The sequence below is a fragment of the Aythya ferina genome (genome assembly GCF_964211825.1).
Source record: "Aythya ferina genome assembly, chromosome: 7".
NCBI classification, from domain to species: domain Eukaryota; kingdom Metazoa; phylum Chordata; class Aves; order Anseriformes; family Anatidae; genus Aythya; species Aythya ferina.
In genome coordinates, this window is record NC_140302.1 from 4696927 (window position 1) to 4720592 (window position 23666).

Sequence of the window (23666 nt, forward strand, 5' to 3'; positions counted from 1 at the left end):
AAATGAATGCAGTAAAGTAATCCCGAGAAGTTCTCTTATCCCCCTCTGTCTCTTTGCTATCCTTGTATGTGAGGGATTGAGAAGCTGCTTATTTGCCCCGTAACATCTTGTTAAACTGCTGGAGTGAATTACGCAGTGTATGGCACTTCTGTAATAATCTAGTTCAGGGCTCCTAGTTTCTGTTAGGAAAATTGGGTTAATTTCTACCTTTGTGGCTTGTAGAATCAGAGGTTTAGCTGTGGTATGTTGCCAGAAGTGCCGTTGATGGTTTCTGTCCTAGCTGGCAGTTTGTGGCTCACCCTGAAGGCTTACTTGTATTAGCTGATTCTGCCACTTCAGAATATCTGGACTAGTTAATAAAAGAAATGAGTCGAATTGCTGTCTTTTTAAGTTGCATTCATAAACAAGAACACATGGAGAGCCGTAATAATGCAGAACAGGCATGGTGTACAAAGTGATGGTGGTGGGTGCCAGACTGCAGCGCAGGAGGAATGTACAAAATGAGGTTTGGGAAAAGACAAAACCAAGTGAACGTTCTGCCCAAACTGGCAACCTACAAGGGTGATAGTTGTGTTGCTGTGTGTCCAGATACAGATGTGCATAAGAAAGCTGTTGGGCAGGAGGTGTTTGTCCCACTTCGGTTTTTCTTCTTGTCCTAGATGTGTGTATGTTAGTGACCAGCTGAAGGAGCAGGTTGCCTGGAGCTTCATGCCCAGGTCCAGCATTGCAGGACACTCTGTCAGGTCTGTGGCTTTCCAGAAGGGCTGTGTTGCAGCTAAATAGATTTTGTTGTAAATGTAGGAATTTTCTGATGGATGCTTAGTACTGGTGACAGTTACTGCTTGCTAGAATGAGCTCAGGGATAATCTGGGCCTATGTACCTGCAAAAAAGATGATCGTACCACATTTAAGTGTTATATAATACTTTAGAAACTTACTACAGGTCTGTTTTTTCTGTTATTATACTATTTGTCTATGTGAGTCACTGAGAAATGGTGGTGGGGATTTGGGTGTGGAAAAACAGTTGCAGGGAAAAGTTTTTATTTTGCTGTCATAAAAAGCTACCTTTAAAATTTTACTACTTAACAAATGATTATTTTCTCATTCCTTTTAAGTGCATTGGGGACCCAAATTAACCAAACTGAAGTATTTAATTGCTTACTTTACCATTTTTAACAACCACATGGGTAGTATCAACAACTATTGGAGATGAGATTTGCCAGCTGATTTGTGCATTGTTTACAGTCCGAGAAACATGAAATGAGTTGCTCTGCTGCATATTTAACTTCATGCTCAGCATCTGAGTGTGTCATAGGGAAACAGTAAGTACACTGGGATTAGTCTACAAACTTCCAATAACACATCTAACACATCCATATATGTTTTAAATCATTGCATGAAGAATTGATTCGTAAGTTATGTTAGTATCGTATTCTCTGTGGCTGTGACAGTGCATGAATTCAATTTGCCTTACTGAGAAAGACCACTGTATCAAGCACATGCCCAAAGAACAAAAGGTTATTCAGAGTGTAGGCTGAGGCTTTGCATGCTATTCTCATGACGACTTTAAGATAATGTTGTTGCACAAATTTAAAACAAGCGGGATGTCTTCCACAACGTGTGTTTGTGGGGGGAGTAGTGGGTTAAAACACTGTGGTTTGGGGAACTTTAAGGGTTAAGAGGTCTTGGAATCATCCCTGGTCGCTTCAAGCTGCAGAAACTGGGATGGAAATAAATCATATTGGAGATATCTAAATTTAAGAATAATTCAAGAAATGATCAATCAAGTAAAACCTTATGAGGCCCATTACAAACAGTAAGAAATCTGGTCTGTTTGCATATCAGACAAAATCTTGATAAGCAGTGCACAGCTTGTATTCGCAGTTTGGGCTTTACCAGTTACTGAGATAAACACAAATTCAGGAAGAAAAGCAGGTACGGTAATTTTTTCTTTAGCTTAATATGTAACTACTTAAAGAGTTTAGAAACATACCGGATGTAATCAGGTACTGAAAAACAAATGGCAAGCTGGAAATTAATGAAATTAGATGAGTGTTAATGTCATTAATAAGTCACCAAGTCAAGGAGTGTAGTGGGGATTTTCCTCATGAGACAAACTGTTAAATCATCAGGAATTTCATGGTGTTTCTGTTGCCTGGATTTGTTCTACAGTTTTTCAGTTGTCTCCCTCAAATGTGCTTTTTTGTGAATTAAAGCTGAGTGTGGTGTTGCTGTGAATTTGTTATTACTGCAAAGAGAGTCTCCACTTATTCCTGCTTTGAGAAAGTCAGCTGTAGTGTGAGCGGGCACCAGCAGTTACCATGGGCAAAGCAGCACGGCTCCAGCTCTGCCTGCACTGCCGCTGGCCGTGAGCCCGGAGGAACTGCGATGGCTTCGGTGTGAGTTGTGCTCTCCTGAGACAGGAGAGAAAAGTGCCTTATCCCCAGTTACCAAAGGACAGGGGTACTGCAGCTGCGGTAGTCAGATGTGAGCGTATGATGTAAAATAAAATAAATAAAATAAATAAGAAATAAAATTCAGGCAACTAATAAATCCCTTAGCCACCTTTGTGGCCTGAAAGACAATGGATTGTAAAATGTTCTGGGGTCCAGTAAGAGGATTGCAGTATCTGCTGCTTGCACAATAAAGCAAATTCCAGCTGGGGTTAACTCCAGGGTGGTGTGATGTTTGTTCAAAGCAAACTATGAATTACCTTCCTGTCCATTTGTCATTTTTCCTGGACCCTGTATTTCCAGTTTAGAGCTCTGTGAGAGCTCACAAAGGGCAGCCTGATGTTGTACTGAGAAACTAAGAGATACCAGATTTTCTCATTGAAGTTAGGAAGTCTAGAAAACCAAGAAAGAAAAAAGAGATTAAAAACATCACCCTTCATTCTGAGTAACAAAATCAAATTCCTTTTTCTGACTCGAAGGAACAGTGCTGCCTCAGGAATGTAAAACTCACACCAAGATGAATAACCTGTATTGTGTATCAGCCTTAATAGGTTTTCTGTAAAGCTCACTCAAATGTAAATGAGTTGCATTATTTTTCTTTCTTTACAGAAAATACTGTACCGGTTGGTCAGCCACAACCAAGACTCCTTTTGAGAAATGGTACCTCAGATGCAGTTACTTGTTTTCTCACTCAATTTAAGGCTGGTTTTAAGGCTGCGTAATCAACTTTAAAAGGGTGATGCTTTCTCCCTTGACACAAACTAACTTGAAGCTGGCTTCTTTCTTCTCAGCCTGAACAGATTTGCTCTGAAACTGTTAGTCTGATGAAGATCCTTTCATTTGCAGATTAATTGCAAGGGTACTTTGGTCCCCACTTTGAATTAATTCAAATAATTTAGATACTCACAGTTGATCAGGCTAGCGCTCACATTATTAATGACAGCTAGCTGCGAGTCTGGCAACAAAGAAGCTTTGACATCGGTCTGATAGGGAATCTGCATGAAAATTCAGCCATTTGGAGGTATCCAAAGAATAGGTGAAACTGTTGCCTTCCTGCTTTTATAGGCCGTGATTAGGAACTTAGCTGTGGGGTTTCTGCTAATGGCTAGGGGTTGTTGGGTGGAAAGCCAGGATGACTGGCTGCTCGCCCTGAGCAAGCGTGTTTGCTGCGGGGCTGGCAGAGCTCACTGTCTGTGTGGAGTACAGAAGAGCAACCCAGCTGTCTTCATCCTGTGTATGACCGAGCCAAGGAGGAAGATTTGGCCTCTAATGCCTGAGAGGTCCAGGTCCAATACCTTTGTTGAAGCGTAACACTGAAGTCTTGGAACTGTTGTTGGAGCCTCATAGAGGCTATGGTGGGTAAAACATGTTCAACAAATAGATAAACATATTTTCAAAGCCTATGTTCTAGTAGTACCTGGTGTTAATGCATTTTTGGTCCTCTTACAATGCAGCTTTGTTTCAAATTATGCCAAAAAAAAACAAAATATGTAGCACTTAGACTATCAATTTTTTTCCACTTTAATTTCATGGTATATTGAAAGCCATTATAGTGTTCTGTATCATGTTAGCCTTTGGTGTGTTGTTGCATGGATAAATTCAGTAAAAAAAAATCAGCGCTTTGCTAAGTACTGTAATGTAGGTCATTTAGGGATATGTTATGAAAAATCTCTTTGCTTCCTTCACTTAAGAACAGCATTTATTTTCATCACTTTCTTGTAATACTCTTTTTCCAAGATAGAAACCGCTTTATATGCTGATGTGTAACTGTGGTAACCATCTTAACACGAGGCTGTTTGCTTTTGGGGTATGCTTTTATGTACCTGCGTTTTGGGTTTTAGCAGTACGTTTTCAGTAGTACTTTCAAGGTAACTATTAGCAGTGGATCTGTTACTTCAAGATGATTATTTACTTCTAGTGGTTAGTTTCGTCTTAATCCATCTTCATTGTTTGCGTAGAGCACCTAGGATATTCCTCCTGTAACATACGCTATTTCTACAGATAGAGAAGCAATGTGAAATCATGTTTTACATCAGAGACCACAGCTTTCCTGCTCCTGCTTGCTGACGGACACTTCAGGCAGCGATTTTTCATTCTCTTCCAGGCCTGACATGTCTCAGAAGAACAACACGTTATGTGTTTCCTACTTTTATCTGAGAATAAACAAAATGATTCTTCCAGGTGATACGAAGAAGTAGCGATGAGGAAAAGTTGCTGTGCTTGGTACGTCAGCGTGCAGGACACCACTGTCAAACGGCCGTCATAGTGATTCTCATACTGGCCTGGGAAGGGATCCCTCATCTCCTGGCTGACACGCTGTACAAAGAACTGACGCAGAGCCTCAGAAAATACGGCTGTCCCACAAGCCGCAGATGTGCATTAAACGAAGAGTATGTCACTTCACTTGTCAATGATCGTTGGGTCACCCTTTGAATGTTGTTCTGTAATACACAGCATGAGAATTCACTGGTAGTGTTAAAGTTACAAACCACTAGGTGTCATTTCAGTATAAAATTTAGTTCCTGGCTTTTTCTAGAGGCCAGGCTCCAAGGGATAGCTGTACAAGGAAAGCCCAGGGAGGGGGGTAGCAACTTCTCCCGTCTTTGCACACACTTTACACATGCAGGCATGGTAAGGAGCTGCTAGGATGTGACTTGTACTGTGCTCATGAGCCAAGCTGGCTGGTCACGAGAGGAAGGCGTGCTGCCTTTCCTCCTGCACATGAGTATACGGCATGAGGGAGGCCTTTGAGAGATCTGAGGATGTCTCTTCCTGGCAGTACACATTGCCCAGCATCTCGAGTCTGGCCAGGACAACTGCAAATGTGCTTTGTTTTCAATTATATTAATTAAATGAGAGACGCAGTAGTAGTGCTAACTGTCAGCTGCCTCATGTTCTTCAGCTAACGTTGCTGTAATTCTACATAGATGTAAAATTAAAATACTCAATCTTTTTAAATAAATGAGAGATTGAACCGCATTGAAACTGAGGCTGTGGAGCAGAGCTTTCTTCGTGCTGATTTTTCATTGCCTACATTTAACCAATATCTAACAGCCGTGCAGTGGCCTGAATGTAATGCTCATGTTCTTAAATGGTTAGGCTAAGTAGGGTTGTTCCATTTTAGATGTTGGGTCAATTTGATGATAATGGCATTGTTGCACATGAGATATTTACTGTGTTTATGGGTAATACAGTATTTATGTGGGACAAAATTTTACCCAGTTGGAGAAGTCAAAATCAAAGAAGCACGGATATATATTTACACCTCAGTGTTGTAGCAGTAGAACTTGTGGGTCTTTTGGGAGTTGGGACTGTCTTCATGGGGAAAAAAATCCTCTACACACAAATATTTAATTAACAGAAAATACCTAGTTAAACTGTGTTATTTTGCTATGTATTATAAAAGAAATTGCAAATACCACTGATAAGTAAAAAACAAAAACAAAAAAAACAAGCTGCATTATTAGCTGACGTGACTTTTCTTTATTTCTGTTCGTAGCCGTACTTGTGCATGTCAAGGACTTGATCCAGAAACTTGCGGAGCATCATTCTCATTCGGCTGTTCATGGAGTATGTATTTCAATGGATGTAAATTTGCAAGAAGCAAAAACCCCAGGAAATTTAGGCTTCTCACTGATGACCCTAAACAAGTAAGACTTTATTTTGTATGTTTTTTTTTCCTCCAGCTATTTATTCAGATGATTTTCAGAACTAGAAACGGGATCTGCAGATAATTCCCCACACATATGTATGCATTGCTTATCATATGGGTATCCAACTAAATGTTTTGTAGCTGTAGCATTTATAACTTTTCCACCGCATGAAAGTGCTCTCTTATTATCTCCTTAAGTACTCTAAAATTATCCTTAAATGCTTTTTTTTTATTATTACATATTTAGCTCCACTGTGTAAATTGGTATGATGATACTTTGTAATTTTAAAATAGAGATAAAGGGTTTTCTAAGCACCAAGACTGCACCTCAACAGATTCAGTTCTCTTGTCCTGTTATAGAAATGTTTGTGTCTTGGATTGCATGCCTTTTGCACTGATCCCTGACCAGCAGACAACCTGGTATCTGTCTGACATCGGGAATAAATTATTTCCTCGGACAACTTGTTTTTGAAACACTTAAGGGAATGAATTACAGTAAGATATGATGCATCCAACTGATACTCCTAATTGCTGATGAAGAGCATTAGTGGTGACATAAAGCTCAGTTCAGAAAATATGATGATGGATTATGCCAAATAATGTACCTCAAAAAAACAAAGTTACTTTGTGATGAATGAATAAATGTGGTATAAACTGATAAGCACTGCCTGAGGGACATAAAGCAAAAAGATTCCTTGGGCTAACTCAAAAGTTCCTTTTGCTCTGACTGTGTAACTCCTTTTCCCTGTGGAGCTCCTGGATAAATGAATTAGGTCTTCACTAGCACATCTGACATGCTTTAAAAGACGCATATAGAGCAGTCTGTTACCTAGTTCTCCTTCTGGGTTATCCTGCCATTAGTCTTTCTCAGCTCCTGAGCTCCACTGCTGCCAGATACAGAAAAGACCTCACTGCTTGAAGGCCAGACAGGAGGAGCGTTGTGCATTTTTAATGTGTAGTGTACACATGTGTGCACACACAATGTTTCTGGGAAGAGTGATGTCAGTTTATTCACTGGAGCTAAATACTCCTCCCAAGTCCTATTTTTTTCCACAAAAGACCTGATTAAGCACATATTATGCTCATGTGCACAATGCAAAACCCTCATTCTCCTTTGACTTGTGCTGTCTGCTCTCATTGTGGGTATTCACGAACTTCATTAGCACTTAAAGTGCTAATAGGACTTCTGCCTCTGCAGTCTAGGGTGCATAGCCTCTCTCTCCTTGTTTCCCAGTGAATACTTAACTTCAGGCAGTACAAGCTGAAATTATCTCTGCTTGTCTAAAATGTCTTGAAGGAGTTTGTTTTATAAATTTTAATTTACAGAGAACTGCGTATGTTTGGGCGTTCCTTCAATTTAGTAGTCCTGTTCCCCTTTATCCCTTTCCATTTTCCATTACTGTGTCTTAGGTTCTTCCCTGCTCAGTGTCGCACACGGAGCATCCTGTGCTCGTTTCCTCCGCAGGTTTCTAATGCTTTTAATGGCATTAGCTGGGAGATCAGCAAGGTGGCAATCTTCATATGCACTGTCTAATGAAATATTAGCCTGCATCCTGATCTCTTAAAAGGCAGCTCAAATAGATTCTTCTCCACTGATCACACCGTGTTGCATGAGTCTGCAGGCTATGTTGCTGGCATCGCTTCCCCTGTGTCTGTGAAAGGCCACCTCGAGCTCCATTCGGTCAAGCACGATGGCGTTCGTAGTGGCATCTAGAAATGGTGCCCCACTAATGAGAGCTGTCTTGGGTTGCCTGTTCATTTAACAGGTAACCTGCAGGTTTTTGTAGGAGAATACTTTCCACCACAGTACATTAGCAGTTATCTGAGCGAGATTACTTAGCCAGTAATGGGACGTTTTCTAGATGTGTGATCTGAAAGTGTATAGTCTTATTTCCCCTTTTCTGCTGAAGTTTTAAAATCTCCTTGGGGAGTGCAGCTGGGAGGGGATGAGGGCTGCAGAGCACACAGGCACTCCGTTCTGCTGGTTGTCTGTGAGGGAAGTGTGTGCACCCTTTGGCTGCTGCTGTGCAAAAGCCTCCAGCTCGAGGTGCCAGTGGTGCTTGGCTGGGCGCTTCAGTGTGTGTGCGGGCTGGCAGTACATCTCAAAAAAGAGTACTTACTGGTGAATATTTTTTCTCTTCATTTGGTTTTTTATTTTTCTATCAGATACTTCTTCTAGCTAACTGGATATTGATGATTTTGCAGATGACATAAAGCTAGGAGATATAGCACATTAAAAAGAAGATAGTTCGAAGTCCAGAAAGATTTGGATTGGTTGATCATTTGAGGCCCTGGATGGAGTCAGATGAGGTTAAGGGTGTATTTACCTAGGTAAGAATAGTACATAGGATAGATAATTAAGGATGCGTTACCTTCAGTGCAGTTCAGAAGGACATGTGGTAGCAATCAACAGTTAATAAACTGGTTATAGTACAAGTTAAAAATACAGTATCATTTTGTAATATCACATTGAAAAATGTGAAGTATACTTATGTTTATGTGCATAAGTGTTTACAATATATGGTGACAAGTGTTTCTTGTAGAACAAATAGAAGCAAGCTGCTGTTTTCTCCACTACACAATGTGCAAAACTGAAGCTGCAGTTGTCTCCAAAAGCCTGGCCTTTGGAGGAAAACAAAGTAGGAAAACAATGTAACCCCAGAATGAGTCTGTCGCCTTTTCTTTCCCAGGTTGCTGGTGATTTTCCTGGAGAAGTAACAATTCAGGAAAAGCAAGAATTTAGGAATTGTGTTTCTCTAAATAAAAGTTTAAATGTCACACTGCCAGAGAAGCCCACCGTGTGTCCATGGCTTTCCCCAGGGAGCTGAATATTAATTCCAAATCTAGTAGATATTTCTGTGAAGTCCTGTGAATTTGTCACACCCAAATAACAAAATACCAACTCTTCCTAAGGTTTCTATTGCAGTTTTAGAAACATACCTCTCCCCCTGTGAGCTGAAATCAATGCTAAATACTGTTAGGAGTAACTCATCAGATTAAGACAAAGAAGTTCCAAACTTTATATTTTAGCAGGAATTTATCATTGTGACTTAAGATCCCTTAAACAAAACACTAAAAGAAGACATGAGTTTCCATCTCCACCCAGAATGTGGTATAATTTTTTTTCTTCTGGATGGTATTTCTCTATTTTCTGTGGAACATACCTCTTTCCTTGATTGGCTGTGGATGAGAAGGAGAAAATAATACAAAAATAAATTCCTTGTGTATTGGGTTTCTCTGCCTTAGCACACATCCTCTGTTGCTATTTGGTTGACTTGTATTTATTGCTTTTGGTACTTTAGTAATTAAAAATAGCCTTATTTATGTCCAGCAACAAAAGACAGTGGTACAGATGTCAGATTAATAAAATAAGGTAGAGGTGGATCTTATTGGCTTTGCTGACTTGAGTCAGACATCTCTAAACTGGATTAGATTCATTTAAAGTAAATTGCAGCTCTCTAAACATTGTCTTTCTCTGCAGGAGGAACTTCTTGAAAATAATTTGCAAACTTTAGCTACTGATGTGGCTCCGGTTTATAAAAAGCTTGCTCCTGAAGCTTTCCAGAACCAGGTAGGTCTGTGACAGCCAACTAGTGTAGCTGTACCTCCAGCAAGGCAGTATTGTTTAAAAACGAGGTGCAACGTGAAAGTATGTTAACAGGTGGAAGCAGGAGATCTCACAGATGTGAAGAATCCCACTGCTTACTTCCATTTGTTATTTCATGTGGTTGGTTTTAAATTCTTTTTATTCCAGCTGGTGATTAAGTTACGCCACCAGCTGTACATTTTTAAAAGTCTTACAAATAAAAACACTTTATTTGCAGAGATGGTTTGATCCTGGCTGAGCTGATAATCTTGTTGATAGCCAGTAAGAAGTACTGCATGTTTTGTGGGGAAATAGGTGCTTTCTGATATACTTACTGGCTGTATTTATTCAGTCCCAAATGCATTTGTGGCTTAGGGGGTTCTACGTCACACACTTGCAGTCCTAAGTACCTGTAGTTTATTTCCTTTTTAGGTGGAAAATGAGCACATGGGCCCAGACTGTCGGCTTGGATCCAAGGACGGTAGGCCTTTCTCTGGTGTAACAGCTTGCATAGATTTCTGTGCCCATGCCCATAAGGATACACATAACATGCACAATGGAAGCACTGTGGTATGTACATAGGATTTTCTTTTTTTGTACTGTTTACTGTTGTGATTAGTCTGTGTCCTAAAATGTTTCTCAATTTAGTGGGTACACTTGTGTGAAGTTTTTTAAACGAATGAAATGAATTGCACGTTGCCATTTATAAATTCTCATGTTATTTGGATCTATTTATTATTAGTCTACAGAGGACATAAGTTCATCTTGTAGAGCAAATCAAGAAAGGTATGTGAGTGACCTTTCCTACAAAATACCATAATTCTTTGAAGACACATGAGCCTTTTAGTCAGGATTGTCCATGGGATGGATAAGCTATTCTGAGTAGAGGCTTGATGCTCAAAGTCAGGTAATAATGGTCTAATCAAGGAGTTGCACACACATCTGTAGGAAAGCTTAAACAAATAAACTCGGTATTAATTTACCTCCCCCAGCCCATCAAATCCACTTTCTCCTTGCACTGTGCACTTCCCAAACTTCACATTGGTAAAGTTACTAGTCAGAAAGTACATCCTGTGATGTCATGGAGTAGGTGATGGAGTCAGGTGCCTGTTATGGTCCTTGAAATTAAATCTGAGTATCTCATTATGAAAGGATGACCCACAGTTATCAGTGTGCATTTTATTTATTTTTTTGATGTGATCATTGTAGTAAATACCTTGCTAGTTTGTTAGTGAGAAAATCAGTTGGGAATTACTCAATTAAGTAGTCTTTTAGAAACTGAGACCCATAGTCATGAAAAGGGACACAGTCAGAAGAAAATGAAATAAAGCTGACAATGCTTGTGTAAATATGAGTTTTGTTTCTTTGGTAGTTAGAACATTGTAAATACTTCCTAAACAACTAGGATGACTTCTTGTATGTCGGTGAAGGTAACACTTGAGAATAATTTCTCAATCAAACGATGTGTATACAGAAAAAGGAAATGCATCTAAAATCTCTGCCCTCTTATAAACCGATTTTTTTCAGATTTGAAAATGAGAATTCAATTATTATGTTGCTGTGATTCAATAAAGCATTGAATTTAAGTATATACTTACTGGTGTTTGTATGTAACGTCAAGGAGAAGTGACTGGAAAGGTTGTTGATGTTAAATGTCTTCTTGCAGGTTGGGTAAATATCTGTTACTTAAGTATGGAAGCAGGCCTCAGAATTCATCAGGAATGCCAGTCCTGAATAGACTAGTACTTTCTTCCTAATACTGAATGCTACTTATATGCAGATATTTTAATAAGAAAATGCTGAAAGCATACTTTGCAAAGTATTAGTGAGCTACTATGAGTAAGCTCATGTGTATGTACAGTCACTTCAAAGCTTCTGAAGCATGATAATTCAGACCTTTGAAAGATCTCAAATTTGGAAATGAGACTTCCTTTTCATGGCAGACTGCATGACATAGTTTTAAATGAAACTTAATTTGGGTGTTCCCAAAACAATATTTTAAGTGCTACTTTGCCTGTTAATGTAAAGACAAAATGGAAACTGATCCCACTACTCACTCAGCAATATTGGATCCCATAAAGAATACAGTTATCCTCTTGGAAAAGTCATAAATGTATGGCCAACAGTTGGCTGGAGGGATGATTAACTCTTATTTGTTTTTTTGTTTGTTTTTTTTTGTGTGTGTGTGTGTGGTGGTGTTTTTTTGAGGAATGTACCAGGGAATAGCTCCATGAATGTGTATTTATCTATAATAATCTGGTGTTATTTTGGTGATGAATTTTATAAGTCTTACAAAACATTATAAAATCACTACAAGTGCTGAGAAGTTCACCTTTAAATAGGACCTTCATCACATAGCTCTCTCATACAAACACCTGTTGCACACTTCATATTCTCTTTATTTAAGCTGTTTATTCCAATACGCTTGAAACAAAGGGCTGTGTATAAGTAGGTGGTAAATATTAACACTCAATTTAAGTAACAAAGTTAACAAGAAGGTGAACTGGAGTTCAGAGTTACCTAATGATCTATATACAACCTCTACAGTGAGAAGGCTTACGTAAGTTGCTGTCTAGTACGCTTAGATATGTAGTTACAGCAATGCACATTGGAAGCCCAAAGCAGAGAGTTTTGTTGTTCTGCAGACAAGGTAATAGGATATGCTGGACTTTCTTCAATCTAGATTCAGCTTGTTGATGATCAAAATTAGGGTTGTTAAGTTTGGCTTGTAAACAAATAGGAAAACTAATGGTAAGAACAAAAAGAAATTACCATGTGTGACTCTAGCATCCGTCTAGACACCTCCTGTGTTCCCATGTAGTGTCAGAAGCTACTCCAGCTACCTGCTTAGTTTCAAATAGATTGCTGGCAATGATATTTGCATCTTACCTTTGACAAATTCTGTATGCAAAATGCAGCGTGTGCAAGTATTACACCTACCTGAGATGACTGTCAGTTTTCATATAGATGATTGTTTTCTGATAACATGCTAATAAACAGAATGGGGATGACTTGCCCGGCTTTTTGAATCTGAAAGGCATGCAAGTTAATTTACTTTTTTTTCTCATTTCCTTTATTTGATTTTTTAATGATAATCACAACTTGCACTTTTAAAATTTGTACAGAACGTACTCGTCATCTTGCACGTTGTTGGTGTTGGTAAGATTGCTTCTCTTCCTTCTTACCCAGACACAACATGTTCATTTATAAAATCGGAAGTTCCTCTAGACTAAAAAGGTTGAAATAAATACCTTATAAGATGGTATTTATGAAATGCTGCCAGCTCTATCACCACTAGTTATGGCATGAGTGACACATTTTCATTTCTCCCTTCAGTTGTTGGTGAGTCGCTTTCACCACAAATATGAAAGAAATACTGCACAGTGCACAGAAAGGAAAGGAAAACCAGATTTTTTAAAAATGATTTAAATCAGACACAGATATGAGTTCAGCAAAGCACTAAATGAGCTTAAGGACAAGTAAGGAATTTACTGTATATTTAAAAGAATATTGTATCTAATCAGCTGTGAAGAACAATTTCCTTTCTCTGTCCCTGCCAGAATTTCAGAAAAGCATTCCTGTGTTTTTCCCAGATATACATGTTTTGATGATGAAGTGAATTACTTGTATGTATTTTTGAAAATAAATGACTATCATTTTTGTTAGCAGGGGAGGAAAAAAAGTTTTGGAAACATCTTTTGTAGGTACAAGGTAGAATAGTACATTTTAAGTTAGAAACAGCAAGATTTACCATGGGAGATGTGATTTGCTGAAAACCTTTCCTGGCTATCAAAATCTGAAAATTTTGCAGAACTGCATTTTGATAGAAAAGCTGAAGACAAAAGTGAATGTTCCCTATTTGTCTCTGTAATAGAATGAAAACACTTGGCATTTCTACAGAGGTGTAAACTAGCATGATTATCTGAAAGAAGCAAAAGTAATTTCTGCCTATGGATTGAATTTTTGAAGAACCTCGAAGTCAATAAACCTGCCATCCATTTTTACTCAGATTCTTTTGTCATCTTTTAATGTTGTACAAAGGGCCATTGCTGTATGCTGCAACACGGTGTTAGGGTGCAGTGTTCCTTGTCGACGTGAAGCTAGACTGTAAATGAGCAGCATGTAAATAAAGGCTTTATAGTTATTAATGGATTCTGTGAAATATAAGTGTTGCTGTTTCTTCAATGGCTTAGCTGCAAAAGATCACACTCTTAAAACCTGTGTGAATGCATTTAAATCACTGAAATAAGGGGTTTCACAACAGCTAGAACAAAATGGTTTATGATGACCTTACTAGCAGTGTGCCATGCATACGGGTGCTGCTCACCATATGGGGCACGTTGCCCTTTTTGCTGGGGTGGAGGAAGGTGAGAGAGCAGTGGCGGGGCCGTGCAGTCTGTAGGAGGCACTGCGGAAGGAGGGGGAGGAAGATACATCTCTGCTTACATCTGTGCTTCAAGGGCAGCTGCAATGTAAAATTATTGGCAGCAGAACTAAGTAGTTAGTGTCAATAAGCAATCCATCAACAAACTGTTCCTGATTTTTTTCCTTCTTATAATTTTTTTTAAAGATTCTCTGCTCTTCCTGTAACTTACTCTGTGTCTGTAGTTACAGCTCACCAAGTTACCACTGCATATGTATGTCCGGACCTTTGCAATAAATGACACAATATGTCTGCAAATGCTTGAAGAATGCATTTGAGGTTATGTCTACAACTTCTTTATGAGCTACAGAAGTACTTAGATGCTTAAGTTGGAGGTTCAGATTATAGCAAATCAGAGAAAAGATAAACTCCACAGCACCTTAACGGAATCACAGAATCACAAAATTGAAGGGGTTGGAAGGGACCTTGAAAGATCCTCAGGTCCAACCCCCTGCCAAAGCAGGTTCCCTTGAGCAGGCTGCCCAGGTAGGTGTCCAGATGGGCCTTGAATATCACCAGAGGAGGAGACCCCACAACCTCCCTGGGCAGCCTGTGCCAGCCGTCACCCTCACCGTGAAGCAGTTCTTTCGCATGTTGGTGCGGAACTGCCTTTCTTTATATTGTGAAAATGGAGAAATGCTAGAAGTTTCACTAGTAATGCGTGAGTTCCCAGACAGTGGTTTGTGCACTGCACCCATGTTACAGCATGCGGCATGAAAACGGCACCTGAGGTGGGTGTATCCAGAAGGCACTGTTAGTAGAGCCTCAAGTGGTCAAAAGGAAAAGTGTCTGGGACTCCCTTCTCGGACTTGCAGACTTCTGCAAGCTCATTCAGGATCTAAGGGGCCAACAAAAAAAACTGCTTCTCAGCTGCAAGAGAAAAGAAAGCAAAGTCGTTTGTATTTGTAATGCTAACCAGTGATGGCACAGCATCTCCGAGTCCCACGTGGCACTTTCTCTCTGTTCCATCTGCAAAGGGACGATGAGCATAGGAAATCTGATTTCATCCTTGAAGGCTAGAAATGCTGTTTGACTGCTTTGCTGCATCTGGAATTTAAAACATCTGTTCTTACGTTGTGGTGCAGAAGGCTACATCTTGTGAAGTTCAGGAGGCCAAAGGCAGATGAAAGTGTCCCAGAATAATTCGTTCACAGTTGCGTGGCTACAGATGTGTAGGGCAGCAGAGTTCATGGGTGTATTTCAATGAAAAGAAGGGGGGGGAAATGTTTTGTGATTATGCAAGTTCTACCATGACATCACTAAACCCAGAATAGGCAATGGTTTTGATCACCAGGCACACAGAAACCTAAACAAACCACCTGGCCTGTGTTTTTTTTGGCTTTCCGGCATCCTGGATGATTTAGCTGCATGTTCTGGAAAAAATACTGAGCATAGCAGGATATGCGGTTTCACTGCCTAAGTGGGGTTTAACAGAGTCCATGCTTTTCTCATGTTCAGTTTTAATTCTGGTCCATTTGCACACAGTATCACAACCAATGGAAAATGCTGCTTTTAACTTCTCAGCTGTAGCTTATGTGTAGGTTTCCTCATCGAATATTTTGCACAAATTTAAGTATTAGAGGGGCTTTTAGTATGGATGTTTCACATTTGGTGGATTACTCTGCTTCAGCTGTAAATTGCCAGCTAATCTGCAGGACCTTAATATTTTTAAATTTAAAATCTAAATTTAAAACTGTTTTCCTGGTAACATTAACTTTTCAGTTACCCACTTGCAGTTGGGTTCTTCCTTTTATAATATATTATGGGGGAACAATGACCCTGAGAAATAATATATATTAACTTCTCTGTTACGGTATTTAGGCTTTAGGTGTATTAAGGGTATTTAGGTATTCTTTTTTTTTTTTTTTTTTCCTGGAGAATTTAGAATTTTCTTCATTCTTGTCTCATTTAATATATGGTGTACTGGAGGTGACGATACCTTCCACATAGTTCTGCCAGAGTCCTACAGCCATTAGTTTTAGTTCCTCCAGAGAGCTCTTTGACTTCCTTGTTTTAAAGAAGATGTTGCTTTTGTGATACTGTCAAATACTTGTTTCTGCCTCCAGTTAAGCTCTCTTTCACCTGATAGGAGTTTTTTATTTTTATTTTTTTTCTGTCTGCTCATATACTTCCCCCTGGGTCAAGTATCACAAAAATATAGAGCTCATCTATCCTTGCCTAATTATAAGTCAGATGAACAGATGATTAAAAGTAATACATTTTTAAGAGAAAATCTCTTTATGGGAAAGAATAAATCTACTAACTGTACAAGATAAGATTTCTATGAACATATCTGATGAAATGCCTGGAAATGCAGACCTGTAAATTGGGTGAGGGTTTTGATTTTCAAAATAGCAAGATTGGAGATTGATCTTCAAGATTTAGACCTTTTTTTCAGACTAGCATATGGGTCCAGACAGAGGTTGGGCAGAATATTTTTAACAGCTAGTGAGAACCATGCAGTGTCTAATGAAAACAAACGGGAGCTAGGTGCCTCCATGCTTATTTTATTTCTGTTTTTGTTTTTAATTTAGAAGGGGAGGATGTGCTGAGCAGCCCTATGTAATTGTGCTCTCTGTATGTCCTACCCTCTCTCCCCTGAACAATTTGGAATCTGCTGGCGCATTTCAGCCAGATTCCACTGAACACAGAAACTTGTCTTGGAGCCTTTAACCTCTTGTTCCAAGCTTGGTGAAAGCCCACTGCTGAGCGGGGAGACAGACCCAGGCCAGCTGCAGCTGCAGCTCCTGGTTAATCCACGCACAGCGGGAGGCGCCGAGCTTCAGCCAAGCCCCACCTGCTGCGGGTTGGTGCCCAGCAGAGGTGGCAGCGAGGTGTGACGGGGGCAGGGGTAATGGTGCTGGGACTGGGCAGGTGGGAGCGTGGGGATGGACAAGTCCGTAGGGAACCAGGCGTCATTTGCTGCTCACGGAACAACTTGTTTTTTCTAAATCTTCCTCGTAGTCCAAAGGCTGCCCAGTGGAGGTAAGTGCGCATGGAGCAAGCACATCAGTAAATGCTACTCGTCAGCTTCTACTTGCCCTTTCACCTTTTCTTCTGAAGAGCCCTTCTCTTGATCCTTTTAAAATGCCACCTTTGTCTCTGCCCCTCAAGTTTTCTCCTCTTGCTGCTCTGCAACTGTCAAGCTTTGCATATGGCTATTTATGAAGCCCTAACCACCACCTTATTTATTTAGGATTTTTAGTTTGGGATTCTGTAATTCTGTTATTCTGGAAATAAATCTGTGACGCTTTTATGTGAAGACTATGCTACAAAATAAATGTTTGTTTTTCCTAAATCATATTATTATTATTATTCTCCCCCAAAAAGTTAGGCATGGTGACAAGATTCTGGAAAACTGAATTAACTGGTGATACGCATCAAATTCGACCTACACAGTGATGGCAAGAGAATGCCCTCATTTAGGGAGTATCATCTCCTCCTTGGATGGTGCTCAGATTGCTTTGTGTGTGTAGTTAGCAGCTCCCCATGAATAGAAGCTGAACTGTGCCATGGTATTAATGCATGGCTTTCTAGTAATGTGGTATATTGTGAAAACCAGCATTCTCCTGTGAATTTAATGAATGAAACTTAATGTGTGGTTTATTTGAACACTTGCTCCAGTGTGTAAAACTGTCGCCATCCCTTGGGAAGCACAGAATGAAACCAGATAGATGTGGTTTGCTCCTCTGTTTTTAAGAATGTTTTGTGTGTGTCTGTGGTTTTTGTTTTGTTCTGTGTTGTGTTTTTTTTTTGTCCCTAGGAAACAAGCATGTGTTTTTAGCTCTTCTTTTAAGGTGAAGGTTTAATATTAATAACAGCTGGAACTCTAGACATGCTGGAAGTCATAAGTACTGCGAAGGTTCAGCAATGATTTGGAATAACTAATAAGAAAACCATTGCAATAACTTTGGATATTTATTCACGTTTCTTATCAAACTGGATCTAGCCAGCCTTCTCCTCTTGGCAACACGTAATTTAATGAGAGAAAGTAGGTCAATGGCATGAGAGAAACCGAATATTTGTTGGGTCTCGTGACTTCATTACAGCAGGCAGAGCTGGGGAGGGGTGTTAATTTAAGAAAGTGTGTGTACAGATACGTAGATTCAGAAAGAGAGAGTTATAGCTGAGATTTACTGAAAATACAGAGCAATATAGATAACTTCGTTTGCCAGACAACAACAAAAAATAGTTCCATGTCTTACAAACTTCTTGTTGAATCCATGTGTGTTTTTTTTGTTGTTTTTTTTTTTTTTTTTTTTTTTTTATATTTAGCCTTTAAAAATGAACCTGAACATCAAATACATGTTTAAAAAAAAATACTTAAGAATTTCCAGGATACTTACAGCTCAGCCTATTTAATGAGTTTGGCATGTGTTTCTGGATAGTGTGAGCTGGCCCAAAGCTGAATTTTTCCTGTCCAAAACACATGCCTTCTCCTTATTCTTCAGGTACCAGTAATTTTTCTGCATCACCATAAATCAAAGAAATTGCATGTCAGATGTCTACATTTGAAAACCTATAGCACTGAGACTATAAAATAGAAGAAAACAATGAAGTCCAAGATAAATGCTTAAATGTTTAAATAATGTTTGTGTTCTGGTTGTATTTGTAAATGGTCCTGTTCCTCCCAGGTGTGTACATTAACAAAGGAAGATAACCGGAGAGTGGGGGTGATTCCAAGTGATGAACAGCTCCACGTGTTACCTCTCTACAAAATCTCACAAACAGATGAATTTGGCACCGAGGAAGGATTGGAAGCTAAGATAAAAGCCGGAGCCATACAGGTGCTCACAGCATTTCCCAGAGAAGTACGAATGTTAGCTGAGCCTCTCAGAGCTACAAAGAAAAAGAAACCTGACACAAGGAGGACCCCAACTGAAAAGCAGCCATTAATAGACAAAAAATATTCAACACCAGTAAAGCTGAAAACTGAAGCATCAGAAAATCTGAGCAACACATTGCATTGTTTAGGTGAGTGATGCTCATTAAATTCTACTGGTCTTGTCTGACACTGTGTTGTGTCCTACCCATCTGAGGGGAAGGAAAAACTCCTTAATACTCACTTTTATAACATACTCCCCTGCCCTGCGTTTTAGGAGCTAATGAACAAGACAGTGTAGTCAGCATTCTCTCTTGGCACAGAAGAAGACAGGTGATAACGCAAAAATAAGTTTGTGGTGGTGTTTTCGTAATTGTAAGTAATGCTAATGCACCAATGAAATGTTTTCAGGTTCCTGTATTCTGATAAATAATGGTAATAAAAGCATCTTGAAACGGTAGGAATGTTTATTTAAACAATGGGCATTATTTTATATCATTTTAAAGTACAAGAACCATTACCTACTTTGTATGAGAGACATTGGCTTTCTGACAATCTGAGTTGATGATAATTTCCTTCTAATACTTAGTGACACAGATACTGCAGCAGAGCAAGAGACTTGCCAAAAAAAAAGGGGGCGGGGGGCAAGGTTTTATCAAATAAAACAGGACTTCTCAAATTCTTTGAAATGCTGTCGGTGAGGGTGTAAGAGATGGGATCTGACAGCAGCTAAGTACAAGGTGTGCTTTCTCTGTTACAGGGAGATTGCACTGGCCTCAGTCTTCTGCAGCAATGTGTGCTTGTGCAGCATAGAAGTAATTACTAAACTGAGCTGTGCGGAGATGCTTTTGATTCGTGCTATTTTACCTGACTGGGGTCAGGTTTTGAACAAGTATTTTTGGACAATAAAACTCTTCTCTGGGACTTCTCAGAAATGAAAAGTAGAAAAGAAGGAAAATGAGGAAGCCACAGAGCAGATTCTGTGATGAGAAGGGAGAAAACAAATAAAAAGCATAGCCTGTCTGGCTCTGGGGAAGAAAAGGGGGAATTTAGCCAACCTGATGAAATTTTGAATGTTAATTCATGAGGGAAATCCAGGTACACGTGATAGATTTCACTTGAGGAACAAAAATTAAATCTGGATATCTTCTGGGGAAGAAAAAAACACTGCAAACGAGAATCTATATGACACATCTGTAATTTGTACTCATCAACCTGAGTACATGTTTCTCTCATATGAGACAGGGCAACAAATAAAACTTTGCGTACAGCAGGATGAAATAAGAAAAGAATTATTACACTACTAGGAAATTAGACAGCCATTGAGTTAATCTGCATGTAAGTTTGGGAGACAGTCCAGGCTCTGAAACAAATATAAAAGGACTCCTCAGGCTGAGGACAACGTCCAACAATAACTCCAAAGCAATGATTAATAACTTCCATCGTGCTTCGGGTGGACTGCAAGTCCTGGAAGGATTAGAGGACTCTGGCTTGGGAAGGAATTCTGAAATTGTCTGATCTCACTGTAAAGTTGTGCTGAAACACTGAAATAGTTCGGAACTGTCTACCTGAGCGTGACCTTGTCGTTATAAACAGGCATGGCTCCTGAATTTGAAAGCCATCCCTTTAATAAATGGTATGCTATCCAGAGTTTTGCTGTGTGCTTTGGAAATGTAAGACTAACGTTAATCCCTTAAACATGCAAGAATCAACTTAAATAATTGATCTTAACTTTAAATAATTAGGTAATACAGTCTAAAAGAGCTGCTGATAAAAATAACTCTGAGTGATGAAGAAATTCTCTTAAGAGTGAGAAAGTTTTTCAAAGATGGAAAGAGTTGAATAAAACCATTTTCTTTCTGTCGTAAAGGTTCAGCCTCTATCATGCAGATTCTGATAGAGGAATTCCCTCAAGATTCTGCAAGTGAAACATGTCGAGTTTATGCCGTTCTTTCTGACTCAGAAAAGCTGTCAAGACAGTAAGCCCAAACCTGCAGACGGCACATTGCTGCAGCTGGCCAAGATTAGTAACTCAGGGCATTTATGCACATTGTGTGTGTTTCCTGTAGTCACACAGCGCAATGGCTGAACGTCACCATCACGGCCTCTGCCCTGCCCCTTGCCAAAAACACAAAGTTCCATGGATTATGAATTTAGAAAATAATAGTATTAACCTGTACATGCTACTTTTTGCTGTAATAAGGGATCAGTCCTTGGTTCTTTCAATTTTGCCAGTTGTAGGTATGATTTTAGTCCTGAGAAATTAATAATGTTAATCTGGCAAAGATTATGAGCTTCAACATCAGAACAAAATCAAATGGCTTGTGGAAGAGAGGAGTTGAAATTAGACTATCCAGTAGCCATCGTTCCTGACTGCAAACTGGAGGAAACAATTATTTAAATGGATATCCTTCCACATTAATAGTGGCCATCAGCTCTGCTCATACTATTTAAACATAAAAAAACAGAAAGGCTTGTGTAATAGATAATGGAAACAAAGTACAGAGAAACTTACTAGGGGGAGAGAAGAACAATACCAACTCTACAGTTTTAGGTAAGCAGAAGTAAAGAGAGTTCTGCTATACAGCTACCTTAAGCATGTCAGATATGGCTGTTAAATTTTCTACTAATATAAGAATAAAATACTAGCTTATGTGTACCAGAAAGGAAAAAAAAAATATTGATAAATGGCGTCTGTAATGTGCTCAATTTACTAATGAGGACAAGAGTTTAGAGTATTGGTTTTGCTTTTTAAATATTAAAAAGAATATGGAGAATGTGCAATTAGATGAGATAAGCATTGTATATTCAGTCAGGTTTTAGGCCACGTGAGGCTAGCACTCTTTGGAGTAGAGTGGGGATTCTGAAGGAGTCACAAGGCTGACTATTGGGTATTGTCCATTGTTCGTGATCTTCTTTGGGAAGAGACTCTGACCATTATTTCAAAGCCATTACTGTATCCCCAGCTGGAAAGCCCGTAAACCTTGAGAGACTCCTCTAACCCGCCATGTCTGCATCGTATGGAGAGCTGGAAATTACACAGTGCTAAGACAGGACTATCTTCTGTTTTTACCTAGCAGCAGAGATCATGGTGAGGAGGACCTTTATGGTGCTGAAGACAGCTTAGGTCTGCTTAGTAGAGCAGGTATATGTGATGTCTTGGCTAGGTTCCTAATTGTGCCAAGTGTTTTGTGGAAACACTATATATTAAATAGGGTGTATTTGTCACACACCTCTTGCCAGTTTTTGTTAATTAATGTTAATTTTTACATTTGTGCTAATGCTGAGAGCCATTGAAATCCGAAATTGTTACAAAATACATATTAAAGATTAAAAAATATATATATATTTTAAAAATGCATCTTTATATAGTTTCATCATAAAGCCCGTTATTCTGGACCAATAAACTTTAGAGATGGAAATGTTATTTTTTCTCTCCATCAATACTGGCAATTCCTCTTGGCCTGTATTGGACAGAAGCGGAGACGAACCACCAGCCTGGAGCCAGCCTCTCGGCTGGCCGCAGCACAGTAGTACTGCAGCCAGCAGATCCCAGTGGGGCTGCACTCTGTTTGAACACGAGGTAGAAGTCCCAGGACGTGATGCCACTTTATCTGAACCATTACTGATTTCCTTCTACCCATATATTTGAACTTAATTCTGTTTTGTAACATCTGTAATATTTTCCTCCTAACCAAAACATTGAGCCTGACTTTTGTTCAATATTAATTTCAGAGGAATGTGCACCTCCGTACGTTACCAGGACACACAGTTTTATATATTTCTAACACGTATAGACCCTATATTGAAAATGTTGATTTCAACTCGATGCTGTTAAATACAATTTCAGTGTAGGTTTTTTTTTCTTAATTAAATGGAATGCTTTGAGTTTGTTTTCATAAAAAGGTTCTTAAAAGAATATATGCAGTTTCCTTCTGTCATCCCTCAGTTTCAGTATCTGTACGCTAAATGTATTGTCTGTAGTTTATCCCACTTTTTTTTTCCTCATTCCTGAAAGCATGTTGAAAGAATGTTTTTTAATCCATCACTATTTATAAATTAATAGAAGACAGAATAGTTCTTCTATATTCGGTAAAGCAGTTAGACATTCTGTGTATTTATGGAACAAAGAAACAACACTGACAGAGACAGTCCTTTGTGAGAATGTGGAAGAACTCTGCGTTGTACTAGTTTGCCAGCTAACAGATGTAAAGCAGTTTTAGGGCATGATGTAAAGTTCATCAAAGTCAGCGGAATTATTTACCATTACACTTACAGACTCTGGATGAAACTTATTTGTGACCAGAACAAGTCATTTGAGGAGAGAGCAGTTTTATTCTACAAATGAGCACAACTGCAGTGTGCCAGGACTAGAAATAAGGAGCTGACATAAACTGAACAAGTAATCCCCCAAAAGATTTGAAATATCTAGTGTGTGCCAATTAGCTGCAAGACAGAGCGAGTCGCATGCAGCAGTTTGAATTTACCTGGAGTATGTTGCCAGATACTTTTTTAACTCTGAGCAGTTACTTGCTAATGCACAAACTATACTTTCTTTCTGCAAGGGACAGGATCTGTAAACGTGCTTTTTCCTTCTGTCATAATCTGGGGCAAGGTGATAAAGAATTTTGGTTGTTTCACAGGCTTAATTTCAGATAGACCAAATTTTGGCAGTTACCTAAAAACCTTTGATGCAGTGCTTCCTGCTGGACCATGCAGTTAGGCAGCTG

The 23666-nt window shown here is 39.2% G+C and overlaps 1 protein-coding gene across 2 annotated transcripts in view; it reads left to right on the forward strand.

Moving 5' to 3' along the window:
- TET1 (tet methylcytosine dioxygenase 1) overlaps nt 1-23666 on the forward strand; it is a 73363-nt gene that overhangs the window by 38345 nt on the left and 11352 nt on the right. For both annotated transcript variants that reach the window (XM_084525925.1, XM_084525926.1), the window contains 5 exons: nt 4635-4843; nt 5953-6103; nt 9587-9676; nt 10124-10261; nt 18749-19088. In XM_084525925.1, the coding sequence (XP_084382051.1) occupies nt 4635-4843; nt 5953-6103; nt 9587-9676; nt 10124-10261; nt 18749-19088 (928 nt within the window). The remainder of the gene's footprint in view (nt 1-4634; nt 4844-5952; nt 6104-9586; nt 9677-10123; nt 10262-18748; nt 19089-23666) is intronic.